Source organism: Mirounga angustirostris, unplaced genomic scaffold (genome assembly GCF_029215605.1).
Source record: "Mirounga angustirostris isolate CCGP_5_RB_7025 unplaced genomic scaffold, mMirAng1.0.hap1 SCAF_7, whole genome shotgun sequence".
NCBI classification, from domain to species: Eukaryota; Metazoa; Chordata; class Mammalia; order Carnivora; family Phocidae; genus Mirounga; species Mirounga angustirostris.
Window position 1 is genome coordinate 90,717,822 of NW_026991715.1, and position 18,254 is coordinate 90,736,075.

An 18,254-nucleotide genomic window follows, 5' to 3' on the forward strand; every position below is an offset into this window, starting at 1 on the left:
TGGGGGCCTGAGCAAATGGCCAGGGACTATCGAGATTTAGGGCTTGTCTCTCACCAGGGTCAAGCCTCACTCTGCTTGTGTCGGGCTTAGCGTGTGGCCACAGTTGGGGTGGTTGTGTGAGGTGGCTGTGGTGAAGACTCAGTCTGGGTCGAGGCTGGGGATCAGAAGCTGGTCAGCAGTAGACAGGGCAGATGCTGTCAGCTGGTGTATGAGGGACTGGCTGCATATGACTTCTCAATTATTCTCGTCTAACATATTATGTATTTCACATATTCTTTTGTTTCTTGTCTGCTTCCTTTGACTAGAATGTCAATTCCATGAGGACAACTGCTTTGTCCTCTGTGTTATCTTTAGTTCCTAGAACAGTGCCTGGCACATCGTAGGTGCTCAATAAACAATGGTCTGGGGCGCCTGGGTGGCTCAGTTGGTTAAGCGACTGCCTTCGGCTCAGGTCATGATCCTGGAGTCCCGGGATCGAGTCCCGCATCGGGCTCCCTGCTCAGCAGGGGGTCTGCTTCTCCCTCTGCCCTCTTCCCTCTCGTGGTCTCTGTCTCTCATTCTCTCTCTCTCAAATAAATAAATAAAATCTTAAAAAACAACAACAACAACAATGGTCTGACTGATGCAGAGATATGTGCATGCAGGTGAGGCCGATGGTGTGTGGATTGGATTACCAGTTCGCCAACCTTGCTTCCCATTCAAACCACCTTGGAGAGCTTGTAAGAATCCTGATGCCCAGGGTACAGCCCTTACCAATTGAGTCAGAATGTCTGGGGGCCCAAGCCAGGCACCGGTATTCCTAAAAAATCTCTAGATTGTCCTACTTGCTGCAAAGTTTGAGAGGCACTCCTTGTATTAGACCACGTGAAGCATGGGATGCAGGAGGCATGCTGCCTCGTGAGGACACACACAGTGGTTCTGGGTGGTAGGATGGAGACTTTTTGTCCTAGATCTCTATCACATTCTCCGGACACCCGCCATGGAGGTGATTACTTTGCTCTCAAATGGATTTTGGCCACGAGTCAAGAAGAGCTCTAGCTTCCCAGCTAAACGATGGCAAATCAATTTGAGGTCTCGGCTGGAGCTGCTGATTAGGGCTGGCATCCAGGGAGCCCTCTGGCTGTCAGAGCCACAGCAAGACTCAGCCAGGCCTTTGAGAGGACTTGGCAGGCAGGAGCTGGGGGCCAGCCTTGGGGTCCAAGAGCCCAGCCTTCTCTTGGGGGGCACAGGAAACCTAGATGGGGCTGCTGTCCAGTTTGGAAGCACAATCTCCATTTATTAGGGCAGCAATATTAATGTAATAGTATTAGTCATCATTTATTGAGAATTTGCTATGTGCCGGGTGCTTTAATGCATTTGTTGCAAAGCTGGGAAGTGCAAGTATTATTATCCCTTTGTATGGAGGCCCTGAGGGGTAAAATAATGTGCTCAAGATCAAATGGCTTCAACATAACAAGTCAGGCTTGTAGCCAGGTCTGTTTGGGAAAAACCCCAATGTTTTCCCATAATGCTCTGTTGTGTATTGGTGTATGTGTCTGGACTCTGAGTTCCCATGACGATATCAGATTTCAGGTTTACAAGGCAGCACCTAGCCCAGTGTTTGGCTGTGGGGAGTCCCCTGGGAAGAGTTTGGTGAAGGCAGAAAGGAATGAGGACATGTTTGCCGAGTGGATGGATGAATGAAGGAGTATTTGCTGACTAGGGGCTGAAGGTGAGCTGAGGTATGCACTGTGAGGCAGGCAGCCTCCAAGATGGTCCCCAGCCCCCAATGATCTTCCCTCCTGCTGTTCATGCCCTGTGTAGTATCCTCCCACATTGAATCAGAGCTGGTCTGTATGACCAACAGATTACTGCAAAAGTGATGTGACTTTTAGGGCTAGGTCATAAAAGACATTGCATCTTCCACTTTGTTCTCTTGGATTACTCACCCTGGGAGAAGACTAGCTACTGTATTGTGAGGACCCTTAAGAAGCCCTTTGGGGAGGGAGACTTCTGCCAAACAGCTGGTACCAGTTTGCCAGCAATGTGACTGAGCCATCTTGGGGGTGGATCTTCCAGCCTCAGTTAAGCCTTCAGATGAGACCACAGCCCTGGCTGACATCTTAATTGCAACTTCATGAGAGACCCCAATCCAGAACTACCCAGTGAAGTCACTCAGAATTTTTGACTCTCAGAAACTGGGAGAGAAAAATAAATGTTTATTGTTCCGAGCCACTGAGTTTTGGGATAATTTGTTATGCAGCAACAGATAACTAATACACATTGCTAAGTCTCTTTTGAGATGATGAGAGCTTCTTAGAAGAGACAGTTGCTCCCTCCTGTCCCAGCTTCTCACTTGCGACCCCTGCCTCTCAGCTTGTTTTGTATGTATTATGTGAAAAGACATGAGATTTGTTTTTAAATCCAGGTTACCAGTTTACTATTTGAATGACTTGAAGACTTTTTTAAAAAGACTTATTTTAGAGAGAGAGAGAGCAGGGGTGGGGCAGAGGGAGAGGGAGATTCTCTCGAATCTCAAGTGGACTCCCCACTGAGCATGGAGCCCAACAGGGGACTGGATCTTATGACCCTGAGATCATGACCTGAGCTGAAATCAAGAGTTGGACGCTCAATGGACTGAGCCACCCAGTCACCCTGGATGACTTGAGGATTTTTATTGAAATTAATTCTTCTCCTTATCCTTTTCAGTCCTTCTCTCTCCTTTCCTATTCTCCTCTTCTTATTTGTCTTCATCAGTCTTGCCATAGTAATAGTAGCATTTTGTAGCAATGGCTATCATTGTTTAAGTACCTGTTATGTGCCAGGCACTGTGCTAGGAGATCTACAGACATTATTTTACTTAGTTCCCTTAATGCTTCTGGTGATGATGGGGGGGGGGGGTTAGGTATTATTATAATCTTTTATTTTATTTTTATTTTTATTCCAGTATAGATAACATACAGTATATACTCATTTGTTTTAAATAGATAAGGAAACCAAGGTCCAGAGAGTCATACGTCCAAGACCAGACAGAAAGAATCAAGATTCCAAGCCAGATTCATCTGAAAACCAAAGCCTATACTCATGTCCATTATATGCCTCTACTTCTGAGCCCCAGTGTTGTCTTATGTAAAATGGGCATAATCCTGACCTCACAGATTCCTGTCAGGATGAGCAGATGTGATACTTGTAGAGCAACAACCCTGTTATGGCATGGCACGGGGCTTAGTAAGTGGAGGCTTCCTTGCTCTTCTTCCCCTTTCTTCCTTCCCCCCTTATGTATTTTAAGATGGGCTACCTTTAACCTTCGTGTAGACAGGGTCCTGGTCATTGTCTGTCACTGTAAGAACAGCAGGGAGTTGATGAGACCAGTGGGCCTGCCCCACCCAGGATGGGGTGGATGCCAGCACTTGGAGTCCAAGGAGATGGTAGCACCAGCAGCTCTGGCCCTACCCACTGAGCCTTACCTTGTGCTAGCCCTGTGCCTGGGGCAGAGAAGTGCTTGCTCCAGCTCACGCAGAGATGAAGGGCTGGAACCTGCATTCAAACCCAGGTCAGTGCCTGTTTTGCAGAGATGGCTCCAGCTGGAGAATCCCAGCTGAGAAAACATTGTCTGGGGGTGGTGAGGGGTATCGAAACATCTCTTAGATAAGGCAAGAAGTCCCAATTAATTACAAGTGCTAAGGGAGTGGTCTGGAAGCAGAGTTTTGCAGTCAATTAAAGGGATGCTAGAGGAAGCTTCATTAACCCCTGCCTCCTGGCAACTTTTGGTTTAGGAGAAAGAAGGCCCATGTCCGACTGTAATGAGCTCTCCCACACTGTGGGGGAATGCAGGCAGAGAGTGCCCTCTACCAAAGATGGCACAAGAGGGACTCCTGGGTTGCGTAGCAGGATGGATTCTTGACTTTTCTGCTTTGATCCTTGTGGTAAAGGAAGTAAATGGTCAAGACATTGCTCCATTTGGGGGCCAGCCCGTGCAAAGTACAGTTTATGCTTTTCCTGTCTTTCTCTGGCGTGGACACAGACTAGCCGCTAGACTGTCCCCAGGTACCTCAAATCCAGAAGCTCCAAAGCAAACTCGTTATCTTCCCCCAAACTGGTCTCCACCAGCTTTCTAGATCTTGGAGAATGGAGCCTCCCAAGATGGAGACACAGGCTTTGACCTCGACCCCTTCCTCCTCCATGCCTCACACATCCAATCCTCAAGTCCTGCCAAATTGTCATCCTGTGTAGCCCCCAGTTTGCTTTTCCCAGGCCCTTTGCCATTGCCTAAGGCCAGGCCTCACCATCTCCAACCTTGACATTGTACCAGCTCCTTCCTGGAGCCCAGTTCCTCCTTCTCATGGCCCTAATGATCTTCCTCAATCTGCACATCTGATCAAATCACACCTCTGCTTAAGACCCTTCAGTGGCTCCCCCATGGCCTGCAGGGAGAGCCCAAGCTCTATCTCCTGGCACCCTGGTTGATGTTCTCAGGCTTTCAACTTTTCACCAAGAATGTAATAAGCTCCTGCAGACGTCCCCTGCTTCTCCCTCCCTGACACCCACCAACCATGTTGGACTACTTTTGTCTCCTCCATGCCTTTGCTCGTGCCAGCCCCTCTGCCTAGAGTACCCTCCTTTCCCACCAGGTTGATTTCTCATTTAAGACTCATTTTAAATGTTGCCTCCTCCAGGGAGCATTCCCCAAGCACCCCGATTTGCCTGTATCACTGCACATGTTATGGCAGCTAACTGGACTATGTATCTGCCTGTTTCTTCCATTAGCAGGTAGATTCCTGGTGGAAGGGGCTGTGTGATTGGTGTTCTTGGTGCCTAGTACAGTGCCTAGCAAGTGGTGGGAGCTCAGTAAGTGTTATTTAAGAGAGGGTTAGGACTCTGAGGAGAAGACCTTCAGGATTGAAAGTGAGAAGATGCTGGCATTTCCCGACTAGGGCACAGGGCCCTGGGGGGAGGGGTGCCACTGAGTGGAAAGGAGGGGCAAGGCAGACAGAGGAGAAGCATCTGAGTGTCTGGGACTGGATTATTTACTAGGGAGGGACCTGGGTCTTGGGAAGACAGTTCCTGGCCTGCTGAAAGAACACACATGGACTTCCAGGGAAGCCCAAATCCCTCATGTTCCATTTCTCTCCAATCTCCAGCCTTGGAAGGCCCACGAGCCCAACTCCTGGCTCTGGGAATAGCCTCTGTCTTGCAGAAGCCTGAGGGGAGCCCACTGTTGGCCCTAATTCTGCTCCGACACACTTCCTCCACCACTTGGGACACTGTGGTAGATGAGGTTTTGTTCTGGCTCCTCTGCTCAACTCCTGCTTCTTTGTAGGGAAGGGGGGAGTTGCCTCAGCCTCTGTGGGAGCAGACCCTAAGATGTCCCCCAGTGATCCCTGCCCTGCTGTTCACATCCATGTGTAACCCTCTCCCTGTAGGCATGGGCGGGCCTATGACTTCTAACCAATAGAATATGGCAAAAGTGATGGGATGTCACTTCCGCAATCAGGTTACATAACATTAAGGCTTCCGTCTTACCAGCTGGAGCTCTCTGTTGCCTTCGTGGCTTGCACACTTTGATGAAGAAAGCTGCCGTGTTGTGGGCTGCCCTAATGGAGGGTCCCACATGGTGAGAAACAAAGGACAGCCTCTGGCCAATAGACAGCCAGGGGCTGAGACCCTCAATTCAACAGGAACTAAATCTTGGCAACAATCCCATGACCTTGGAAGTGGTCCTTACTGTCAGTTGAGACCCCAACCCTGGCCTGCACCTTGACTGCAGCTTGGCGAGAGACCCTGATGCAGAGGGGCCAGCTCAGCTGTGCATGGCCTCCCATGAGAAACTGTGAAATAATAAACATGTGTTGCTTTAAGCCACCAAGTTTGTGGTAATTTGTTATGCAGCAGTGGATAACTAATGCAGCCTCCCATTGCACACTGAACTCCCCTCACTCTAAGAGTCTAGGAGACTACCCTTAGTGCACTAGCCCAGAGTGATGGGCAGATCTGGGAGAAAGGCAGGATGGGTGATGTTAGGGAATAGGAGAGAGAGGGGTCAGGTTCTGCCTCCTCTTCCCCTACTATCCAGTAGGTGCAGAGAGCTAAAGGAAAAGTGACTCTGGCCACCAAGTAGAAGAGAGAGATTGATCACTTGGACCCTGAGTCAGCATTGGGGTTCCTGAGGACCCACTGCAGGCTAGACTCTGCAGTGGGTGCTGGGAGGTGTTGGGGCACCAGCCAGCACGGCACCTATAGAGGTCCCAAGTTAGAGGGAGACATTGCAGCGACATAAATTACAGTAGAATTTACATTCATTGAATGCTTGGCACGCAGTGCTAAGAGTGTGAGTGCGTGACCCCATTTACTCCTCACAACTGTGGAGGTCAGAACAATTATTATTCCATTTTACTTGCGAGCAAACACTCAGAGGGGTTAAGTGGCTTGTTCAAGATCACTCTGCTGGGTGATAGAACCCACCAGCAAACCCAGTGCTGTCTGAGCACGCGGCTGTGATGCTCCATGTTGTGAGCACAGCAACAAACTCTGCTATGGGCAGGGGGGTGGGGGCTGTGTCAGGGTGGGCTTCACACAGGAGGTGACATCTTAGCTGGATCTTGAGAAGTTCAAGAAGTATACCAGGGAGGGGGAGGGTACAATTCATTTCAGGCAGAGGGGAAGAATCTATAAACACGACACAGCATGGTACGTGTGAGGGTGGGGGGGCTTGGCTCAGAGTTGGGTGTGGGTCTGACCTGGCAGGTTGGGGTCATATCATACATTTTGATGATTTTGATGTTATCCTATAGGCAAGTGCTTTCCTACAGACCATTGAAGGGTGTTGGGCAAGGGAGTGACATGGTTAAGTTTGTGTTTTGATGAGTCTTCTGGGTGGAGTGGAGAGAGGATGGAGAGAGGGAAGATGTGGAAGTTGGGAGACCAGTGTGTGAGGAATGGGAGTTGCCTAGTCAAGTAGAGAAAAAATGAGGCCCAGCTTGAGGCAGGACAATGGTGGAGGCAGCCAAGGGTGAAAGGGGGGTTCTGGTTTTGTCTTGACTCAACAAGGCCTGGGAAGTATCTGTGTCCAGGAGCAATGCTGAGTGGCATCCTGTCCCACACATGGCTTGGCAGACATTAGGAACTCCCTCAGTGTTGGTGGGATGGCCAGTGGCAGACCTTGGCCCACCCATGGGAGTTGGCTCCCTGTTGGTATGCCACATCCCGAGGAGCTTTTGGAGAAGGATGGCCAGGGGTGTGGGGTACTGCAACCAGGCTGGGACACCAGCTCCAGGGGTTTCTTGCACAGCTGACTTCGAAGGGCAGGAGGGGAGTGGCCCTGAATCTCTGGGGCCAGCCCTGACTCCGGCCTCAGTTGATTTCTGGGGTCATTTCTAGTGTCCCGGCCAGCAGTGAGGGTAAAATGGAAGACTTTCTGGGGCCTCTTGAGCATTGCAGCTCAGCTCCCTCTCACCTCAGCTGGTACCCCATGTCACCCTGGTGATGCCAACAGACAGAAGAGGACAGACAGACCAAGAGTTGGCTGTACAAGGTCTTTTCTTTGTTGTCATGGTTGGTTTGATACATCTTAGCATCTGCGTCATACAAAGGGGGGAGCGACAGCCATGGCTTTTGGTCAGGTTCAGGGGGCATGAGGGGGTGCCCCTCTCTTCCCCCCAGGCACTGACACATTTAAAGAAAGCAGAGCAACAAGGACACAGCACAGTTGTGGGAAAGGGATTCCCCCGCGAGAGCAGGATGGTCGTCCTCACCTGGGTCTCACTAGGACCCCCACCCCAGGGCCAGCACAAGCACCTCCCAATCTCTCCCCAGGGAAGAAGGGGGGCAGCAAGAGCAGGGAGGGGAATAGGGGATATGTGGGGGGAGGCATGTCCTCAGGCCTGGGAGACATATGTCACCTGAGCCATCTGATCCCTAGCTGCCTGTCGTCCAGTCAAGGGTCTGCAGGACCCTAGGATGGAGCAGCTCTGCCAGCCAGGTGCTGGGGGCTCTCATGGCTGGGGTTCTGCCCATTCTACTCTAGCCAGATCCTATAGGGCAGCTTCTTTGCCCACCAGCTGTCCCACCTGAGAGGAGCCTGGGCTGCTAAAATATATCTGTTCTCTCTCTCCCTGCTACTTCCCTCCCAATCTCTCTCCCTCTGTCTCTCTCTCTCACATACACACAAACCCCTACTTAAGAGGGTCTCTTGACTTCCTGCTTGCCTTTGGAGGAGACCCCACACAGTTTTGCCAGTAAGGACACCTTCCAGGAGCTGAGGCTGTCCATGTGTGCAAGTCCTGGCTCACTGCCAGCACCCAGCATGGGTGATCCAGAGAAGCCTTCTCCCTCTTCTCTGCTGGTGAGCTCCCAGGCATGCAAGTCTGGCCGTGGCCTTCCCTGGCAACCACGCATGCCCACATCAGGTGGTGCCCACTCTCTTGCATCTCATTGTTCTCACCATGTACAAATGATTGCTCCTTCTTATTTCCCTAGCTGGAGAGTGTCTCCCTGATACGTTGTAAGTGTGTGCTGAATTCTGGGACTGCTCCTTCCCCGTCCCAGCCTCCTAAGTGTATCACACGCACACTGCCCCATTTATGTGTGGCACACCCATCCCCCTCCCATCCAGTGGGCCACACACACCTCCCACCCCAGGTACCTCATGTGAACATCCCTTCCCTGCTAGAGCACACCGCACACATATTTTGTTGCCCCTCTCCCTCCACACGAGTGTGTTGCACACAGCATCTTCCCTGGGTCACAGGTTAGCTGCTTTCCACAGTCAGGTCTGTATCAGGAATGACAGTCATCATGTCCCCCTGGACCTGACAGTGATCACCTGGCAGCGGTGGGAGGCCGGTATGCCCCATGCTGAAATTCTCCCTTGCTCCCACCTCCAGGAATACCTCTAGTCCTGCTTCTCAGGAGTAGGCCTGAAGAGTCTGGAGGAGTCTAGGCCATGCACCAGACTAATCCAGCCAGCCTGGAGGGTACTCTCATATGGGGAAAACCCTGAGCCTGCTCTGGGGGTGCAGAGGGGCTGTGGAGACCACCAGGGACATCCTCTGAGGGCCCCGGGATATCTTGCATGGCTGGGTTCCTCTGCTCATCTGAAGCTTCCTGAGCCTTGGTCTCTCCTGACCATCTGGCACTCTCTGTGCCCGGGCACTACCTTTGAGATCTGTGGGCCCCTGTCAAGGGGGAGACCTTTTTGAACACTTGGGATCCACATCTGTGTCTGGGTGGGGCTCACACACAGGGTCTGGGGAGGCCTGGGGCCCCTGGACTGGGCCCTGCCTGTCTCTATCCCAGGACCCCAGGGCTTTAGAGAATGACCATCCTGCCCAGGAAAAGAGACACAGACAAGCAGACAATAGGGGTGCGAGGTGGCTCCCCATCACAGACACAGGCCCCCTGGGTGGGGGGCAGGACACAGGGGCATAGGGGAGGGGGCGGGGGCGGGGGAGAAGGGCAAATCCAGGGAGCTGGAGCTGCTGAAGCCCTGCTCCCTAGAGAAGGGACAGACCAGGGGATTTTTCTGGTTCCCTAAACATATGGATTGTTTTGTCTCGTCTTTAAAGTATTGCAGTCTAACTGATATGGCTTTAACTATTGGAAACGGGCAGAGAAGACACATGTCTCTCTCTGAAATAAAAGCATAAATCCACTAAAATGGAAAACCTGCAGAATGCAAACTGGGGTCAATGGGGCAGGAGCTTCGGGGGCAGGCAAGTCGCCCCTCCCTGGGCCCTGCTTTTGGGGTAGGCCCTGGTGGGGGCCCAACATGGCTTCTCGGGGCACTGCCAGGGTCAGTCACAGTGGGCTTCTGAGGACCTCAGGCAGGAACCCCCCAAGGGCGGGAGGACTCTAGGCCAAGGCCAAGGTCTCCTGTTGGATGTGGCCACCCGGGACCAATGGTTTTGGGGCCGACGGGGGCATCTCACCCATGTTTGTTCTCCCCAAGCACACATCCTGCACACAGCTGCCTATTCAGAGCCACGCACATGCACACAACAGTCTCAGCACCTCTGACACTCTCTCACATACACACTTCCACCACATCTAACACAGCCTTCTCTCCAGACACACATGCCATTTTGAAAACACAAGCTGCATGTGCCAACTCTACCACACGTACAAGATGGCTAGAAAACAGATATGACACAACCTCAATTCATACGCACCCCCTCAAACAAGCACACATACACAAGGCTGCCTACCATACCTGATCTCTACCTAACACAGGGGTGTGATTAACATACACACACAATCTCAAGACATACTTACACTCCAACGACACACCTATAGGTACAGTCTTCGGACACACAGTTGCTGATGCAGTCCTTGCCACACACTCTTGTGTGCATGGACACACACTTTCCTCTCTCATTTGCTCCATGGCCCCCCAGTTCTACACAACTGACTGAGCAGGAGGCCTTGACAGTTTGGGGTTGGGGGGGGAGCAAATGTCATTTTCACACATCCCAGAGGAGAGTTTGTTCTTGGCCAATGAGATGAATGGACAGATGCCTTCTGTCAAGTGGGAACTGGCTTCTTCCCAAAGCCTTGGGGCTTTGGCCAGGAAGGGTCCTCCTGGGGACCATGGGGTCCTGGAAGCACATGGACATGATGGGGTAGGAAAGAGGGGTGGATAGAATGGGGGCAGCTTGGCTGTACCAATGGTGGTCCCATGCACAGGCCATCACTGCCCAATGGCTCCAAGTGTTTTCTGGGGAGGCCTGGGGAGCCCCTTGGCTGGGCAAACTGGGCCCAGCCTGGCAGTGGGGCCCCAGGACCCAAGTGGAGGAGGGGGAAATAAGGGGCTGCTCTACCCTGGGGCCTCTCCCCAGATTAAAGTCCAAAGTGGATCCATTCGGAGGGACTGGCTTGGCAGGGCCTATGCCTCTTCAGGTGGGGGTTGGGAGAGGAGTGCTCCTGGGCTGGCTGCCATCTCAGGGCGAGGGAAGAAGAAGAGCCCCAGCCTCCTGCCCAGACCTAGGCCTGACCAGAATACAGCGGGGGCCTCTCAGGCGGGGCCCTCACAGGGCAGGCTTACCCTGACTCCCTTCCTCAGAGCCAGGCCCCTCAATGCCCCTGCCCTGACCTGGAGGCCCACTGTGGGTCAGGGGCCAAAGGTCGACATGCTGGGCAGGGCTGGAATGTGTCATTACTTTGGCTGGCTGGGGACAATGGTCCTCCTGGCAGTGGGGTGCATGAAGGAATGTATGGGGGTTACCACACTAGCATAGAACTTAGGCTTCTGGAGGGGGCCCTCAGTGCCTCTGGCACTGGGTTCAATGCCCCCTTCTGGGGGGAAGCTGCCTTCCCTTTTTCAAGCAACTTGAAGTGAGGTGGGGGCTGGATACCCTGGGAAGAAGGGGGTGTGAGGGAGTGCTGAGAGGGAGGAGTCCCTGGCCAGGGGAAGGGGGGTAGAGGTCAACTGAGGTTTTCCCCTTCAGAACTGAGACTTAACTGAATAAAAGGAAAAGAACCAAAAAATAAAATAAAATAAAATAAAATAAAATAAAATAAAATAAAATAAAATAAAATAAAATAAAAGGAACAAGTGGAGTGGGAACAGGGCAGGAGGGCCGGTTACTTCTTGAACATGTCCTGCAGTGGCCCCGGGAGGTATTTGAGCACCGTGTCCAGGATGCTCTCCTCCTCTTCCTCCTCCTCGTCCCCGCAGCCTGCAGGGATGGCCTTCTTGGGCCGGGTCAGGCTCCCCTCGCACGGCTGCTCCAGGGCTGCCTTCTCCTCTGCCTCCTTCTCTTCCTTCTTCTTCAGCCCGTACTGGGGAGGAGGAGAGCAGAAATGAGCACGAATGGGGCAAGGAGAGAGCTGGGTGGGTCTCAAGGTCATGCAGGCTCAGCTGGGGCACTCATGGAAACTCCCCAAGCCTCAGTCCTCTCATCTATAAAATAGGGATAAGGATGCCTTCCTTATGGGATTGTGCCTGTCCTTAACAGGTGCTCCATAAGAGTCTGTGCATGGGGTTTCTTTTATTTATTTATTTATTTATTTATTTATTTATTTATTTTAAATATTTTATTTATTTATTTGAGAGAGAGAGAATGAGAGACAGAGCACGAGAGGGAAGAGGGTCAGAGGGAGAAGCAGACCCCCCGCCGAGCAGGGAGCCCGATGCGGGACTCGATCCCGGGACTCCGGGATCACGACCTGAGCCGAAGGCAGTCGCTTAACCAACTGAGCCACCCAGGCGCCCCATGGGGTTTCTTTTAAAATTAATACCTGCCCGTAATAACTTCTCTGCTCTTCTGAAATCCCCCAAGATTTGACATCTGAAAGTCCTCCCCTATGTTTGGATGACAAAACTTGATTTGAGTTAATGGGAGGCTACTTAATAGCCTTGATTTTTTGCAGTGGTGAGACTAGACATGTACTGAACTGTTTGGCCTAGGGTGGCAGCTTCAGATCCATTGAGAGTGACCTGTAACCATAACAGGTGCTCAGGGCACTACGGTACTTGCCTAAAAGTCCCAAATTCTGGATTGCAAACATGTGGTCTCCACTGTCTCAGGTACAAGATTGTGGACCATAGCAGCAAACCTTAGGGAGCACTTCTCATGTGCATTATCTTATTTAATTCCCATAACGCTCTTTTGAGGGAGCTGTTCCAGTGACACTCGCTGTACCCTATGAGGAGAGTGGTGCTCAGAGAGAGCTAGGTCTAAAGCGAGAGGAGGGATTCAGGGGAGCCCGAGGCCGGGTTTTGGGGGGTACCGGCTTGACCTCGGTGCCTTCTACTCTCTGGGCAGTTGGGAGGTGCTGACCTTGTCTCGGATCTGCTGCCGGACCTTCTCGCGCTCAGCCTCCATGCGCGCATGCTTGGCCTTACGCTCCTCCTCCTGCTGCCGCAGAGCCTCCTGTCGCTCCTCCTCCTTCTTCTGCGCGTCTGGGTCCTTCTCCTCCTCTCCCCCCAGCATCTTCCCCATATCCTTGGTGGCCCCTACAGTGGATGGGTTGGGGAGGGGGGGTCAGGGGGGTCAGGGCTAGGGATACAGGGGCCTGGTGCTCTGCGGACCCCTCCCACCTGGGTTGGGACCCAGGTTGGGGAGTGAGGGGTGCTGGGCTCGGGCCTCACCTCCAAGGGCCTGCTTCATGACGAAGTCCATGATGCCAGCTCCAGTTAGCGTGCCCTAGCCCGCAGCCGAGTTTGCATGCAGGGCTCCTGGCAAGGCCTGGCTCAGAGAGATGTGTCAACCTGCAAAATGGAGTCGGGGATCAGACGCGAGAGGCTTCTGCACAGATAGATGGCAGCCTCGCCCTGGTTCAGGCCCCAGGCCCCGTCAGCTAAAGTCAAGACCCAATACCCGGGCGCCCATGGAGAGGAGGTGGAAAGGGGTCATTTCCTCAGGGCTTGTTGTAGGCCAGGCACATATGTGTGGTCATATATCTCCAGATTCCGATTGTAAAACCTTCATCTTGACCATATTGCTTTAATTTGGTTGAAGCCAAGGGTGCTAGAAAGAACTCAGGCATGCTAGAAAGAACCTGGAATTTGGAGTCAGGCAGACAGAACTGGGTTCTCATGCCTCCCTCATTCCTTATTTGCCATGTGACATTCGGCCCATTACTGAACCCCCTTGAGCCCCAGTTTCCTCGACTATATGAAAGAGTGGCAGTGCCTCTTTTCCCAAGGCTACTGTGGACACTGGGCACAATTTCAGCCTGGGCCCCACTCGGTCAACCCCGAGATGGGATGAGCACACTTAGGGGCCCAGCCAATCAGAGGCCCATTAAAAAAAAAAACAGTCAGCTTGGATGAACATATCCAGACTTCTGAAATTAGACCAATGTAGAAATAAGTTATTTTTATTGCAACAAACATGTAAGTTTTTGTGTTTTATAGCTTCATATTGGTTTTTATTTCGAATTACACATGGAGGGGGGGTTTGGAGACATGATAATCTTCTTGGGGCTTAGGGCCTTTAAAGCACCAAGCATGGGCCTTGTAAGCACTCAGCTTATGTTAGTCCTCCCCTTCTCTCTCAATTACCTTCAGTTTTTATTATATTTTTTTATTGTTTTTTTTTTTTTTTTTTTTTTTTTTGCCTCAGAAGGTTTTCTCCAAATCAAATCTGTTTTTTTTTTTTTTTTTTTTAAGATTTTATTTATTTGCGAGAGAGAGAATGAGAGACAGGGAGCGTGAGAGGGAAGAGGGTCAGAGGGAGAAGCAGACTCCCTGCTGAGCAGGGAGCCCGATGTGGGACTCGATCCCGGGACTCCAGGATCATGACCTGAGCCGAAGGCAGTCGCTTAACCAACTGAGCCACCCAGGCGCCCTCTCCAAATAAAATCTTAATGGGAATCTCAATATGCAAAATACGTAGAAGTGGAAGTATTCCAGTGTTAGTGGGGAGGGGTAGAGAGCTTGGAGCTTCCATCCACTGTTGACCTCCTTCTACCTTGTTCCCCCCACATCCCTGAGAATTTGAACCCTGATATAACTCTTAGATTTCCTTTCTGCTTTCACCATTCAGTTTCACTGGTTTTTCTCATAGACAAATCCTTTACAAATCCCCTTTTGGGTGTGGATGGGAACATGCATGAGCTATCGAAAGTGTGATGTAGTCACCTGGGGCCAGGCCTCCCCCCGCCCCCCCACTGGGCCCGTCAGCCCACGCAGCCTTGGGGTTTTTATGATTTGCTAGGAGGAAAAAGGGAAATGGCGGCAGAGAAGCAGGCTGGATATCACAACCAGGTTGAGTTCAAGGTCACTGGCTTTTGGTTGATGATGGATTTTCCTCATTTCTTTCAAAATGAGAAAACATATCAGCAGACTGAGATCTTTCTATCAAATGGGGCCCAAGAGTTTATTTGAGGACTTCTATGTGATCATACCACCTGACAGGTTGTTTGGAGGAGGGCAAATCATAATGGAGCAGAAAAACATCGCCAGGGGCTTTAGCATCAGACACACCTGGTTAGAAGTCCAGGCTCCAATACTCCCTGCCTGTGGCCCCTGGGAAAGCAGTGTGCTCCTTGCCAGTGAGAGGAGTATTAAGCCTACCCTTGTACTGATGCTCGAAGAAGAGGAGGTACTGGTCCAGTGCCTGGTGTGTAGCAGCTGCTAGTTAATGTTGGCCATTGCTGACTGCGTATTTGTAAGGACATGCAAAAAAGGAGCAGGATTTCCAGGAAATGCAAGAGAACCCACCCTGACCCAGAATTCTGAGTTTGAAGGCAGCTCAGCTCAGTCAATTAAGATGTTTTCACTTGACTCAACACATTGCGAAGAGAACTACATTTCTAAGAACAGGAAATGAACAATTTAATGGTCAAATGATTTCAGGAACTATTGGGTTCCTCCTCTGTGTTTCTATGCAGCTCAAGGAATTGCCAGGTGGTGCTGGAGGATGCAGGACTCTAATTTGAGATGTCTCAAATTGGTCCACAGGGCACCTGGGCTTTAGGTCCAGCATCATCCCTAACTTGCTGCTCTGGCAAGTCTCTCTCCTGGACCAGATGATCTTCTGGGTCCTCTTCCCAGCGGTTCTGTTGGAGCAGTTCTGCACCATTTGAACTGCTGGCCACCCCCTTGTATCCTCAAATCCTTCTCCTGTCTTGGTTCTGTGACTCAGTTCTTTCCTCTCCCCCATCTCCTACCGTACTCTCTCCTCTCCTACTGCTCCCTCCCCCCCCCAGTTTTGCTGCCTCCTCTTGTTCCTTTCCTTTCTTCAGTAAGTGTGTTCCCTAGGACTCTGACTTTAGCCTGTGCCTCTTTTTCCTCTCTAATGTTTCCCTGGGGAACTCATCCTTTCTTGGGCTTTAATGATACCTAGACATCTTCTGTGGGCTCTCAGACCCCTATATTCATTTACCCAACAAGTTTCAATTGAGCACCTACTATGTACCAGGCAATGTGTTAGGCACTGGGGTATAACAGTGAACAAGACAGACAAAATCCTGCCCTCATGCAGATTATATTCTGGAGTGTGTGTGGTGTGAGTGTGTGTGGTGTGAGTGTGTGTGTGTGTGTGTGTATGTGTAGGGAAATAGGCAATAAATGAGTCAAGAAATACGCTTGCCTTCCTCTTGAGCACCTCCCTCTGGGTATCCCATGGCACCATTCAAAATCAACATGCCATCTCTCTATCACCACACCATCTCCTTCTCTGGACTCTTCTGCTTCTAAGCATTCATTCAGCAAACACTGATTAGTACCCCTCCCCACCCCCCAATCTGCAAAGTACATCTACTCAGTTGAGGGCTGAGTCTTCTGGATACTTATATCCTTGTCACTGTAGGTGCCCCCCTTGTTGAAGCCTGCTGGGATTTTTTAGCAGCTTCTTGGGTTCACCCCAGAGTCTTACTGCCCACTCCCAGTGTGGCTCTCTCAGCTCCCCAGTAATTTCTTGTTCATCCCGTTGAGGCTTCCCTAACCAATTTCTCAAGGCCCAGTGTCATCCTACCCTATCTCCTTCAACAGGTGACTTTCCTCCCAGTTCATGTGGTGCATTGGAAGGCTTGTGGGCTCTGAGTCAGGCATACCTAACTCTGATCCTGAATCTGCTACTTTTTAGCTCTGTGATGGTGAGTAATTGACTTAACCTCTCTCCCTTGTACAGTGAGGATTACAATACCACTTTGAAAGGTTAGAAATACTGTATGCAATGTATTTGGCACATGGGGGGGCTCAGTAAATGGTGACTATTATCATTATCAAAATGATTGATGCCAGCTGGTATGAGCTCCTGCAACTTTCCTTCCTAGCGTCTGAAGACAAGGTCCCCCTCCTTCCTCCTGAAGTTAATCTATCTGCCTGTGCTGCAGATCTTCTCTCCTTACACCTCCTCCTAGAGCCTTTCATGCTCCCTCTTCCTCACATCCTCAGTCTCTTCTCTATAGGTCTCTTTATCCCCTTTCTTCTCTAGCTCCTGCTCTGAACCACCTTTCCCTTCATCTCTGCCCTCTACCTTGGTGATGAAGGGGTCTCCAGTTGGTGTCTCCACTCCTTCACCGCTGGGTCAGCCCTGCGGCTCTGTGAGGCAGAGATCTGCTGCCTCTGCACTGCCACCAAAATTGCCCTCATCAGAGTCACCAGAGGCCTCCCAGATGCCAGACACTGGAGTGTTTTCACAGCTCTACAGCTCTCCCATCCTTCTGTAGCCTCAGATGTTGATGATGGCCCTATTCTCTTCCCATGCCTCTATTTTTCATCCCTCTTCCTGGATTTCCTGAATCCTGTGAGAGAGTACTCCTGTGGTCTTCAGATTCCTTCTCAGACAAATCTTCTGTCTCTCCTTTGCTGACTTCTTTCCTTTAAAATGTAGATGTTCCCCAAGCAATCTCTCTCCCTCTTGCCCCTCCTGCTGTCCCTCCTTCCCCCACTGCCTCGCTTGGGAATATCACCTAACCCTATTGATTTATGCCCTTTTTTATTCACAGACACCCCCACCCCAACTTGCACATTTAACTCTGCTGGATATTGTCACATGGATAATCTCAGATTCAATCTGCCCAACGATCAATCTTACCCTTGTTTCCCTCACCCAACCGTCTTTTCTTCTAGTGTGCCTTGTTCCAATCGCCTCAGCTGAAAACTCTGGAGTCAGTGATTTCTTTATTCACTCACTCACTCACTCACTCACTCACTCACACTACCAATATTCTTTGAGCATCTACTCTGCCAGGTACTGTTCTGGATGCTGGGCTGTGGCAGGGAACAAGGGAGTCACATTTGCTCTCACAGCATTCAATTAGCTGGGAAGATAGACATTGGACAAAAGACCACACAAGGAATTGGTGAGTTAAAACTGAGATGGGGTGCTGAGAGAGAAGTCCGGAGGCTATAGCTTCATGGTGCATCCTGCATCCACACCCTCTTCTCCTATGGCTGCTAATGTCCTGGTTCAGGGCCTCGAGGTTCTGGATTTGTGCATAACCTCTACCTCTGTCCCTCCCTCAGCTCTCATCCATCCTCCACGTGGCTGTCCAATTAATCTTCCTAACGGGCAGATCTGCTCATCACACACACCCTGAAATGGCTCCCCATGGCCTTGTTAAACTGACCACAGTCCTTGTGCTGACCTTCACGTCCTGCACAGTCTAGCACCTGCCTGCCTTGCCATTCCTTCCCCATCCCTCGCATGTGGCTCTGCTTCAGCTATCCCCCAACACATATTCTATTCGAAAACCACTGGGCATTTGTTCATGCTGTTTTTACAGGCTGAGAGCCTCTTCACCTCCTCTCTGCCAGTTCAGATCCTAGCTTCACTACTTACCAAGTGACCTTGACCAAGTGGTTTAATCTTTTCTCATCTGTAAAA

At 51.0% G+C, this 18,254-nt stretch overlaps 2 protein-coding genes across 2 annotated transcripts in view; one reads left to right on the plus strand and one right to left on the minus strand.

Annotated features, from left to right (window-relative positions):
• The window catches only part of THOC3 (THO complex subunit 3), a 100,777-nt gene that overhangs the window by 63,942 nt on the left and 18,581 nt on the right, over nucleotides 1–18,254 (plus strand). The gene's annotated exons all lie outside the window — the stretch shown is intronic.
• Nucleotides 11,557–13,097, minus strand: CPLX2 (complexin 2). Its single transcript, XM_045900926.1, has 3 exons — nucleotides 13,067–13,097; nucleotides 12,756–12,931; nucleotides 11,557–11,754 (listed from the first exon to the last, which is right to left on the minus strand). Exons 1-3 carry the CDS (start codon nucleotides 13,095–13,097, stop codon nucleotides 11,557–11,559), a joined length of 405 nt encoding a protein of 134 aa, XP_045756882.1.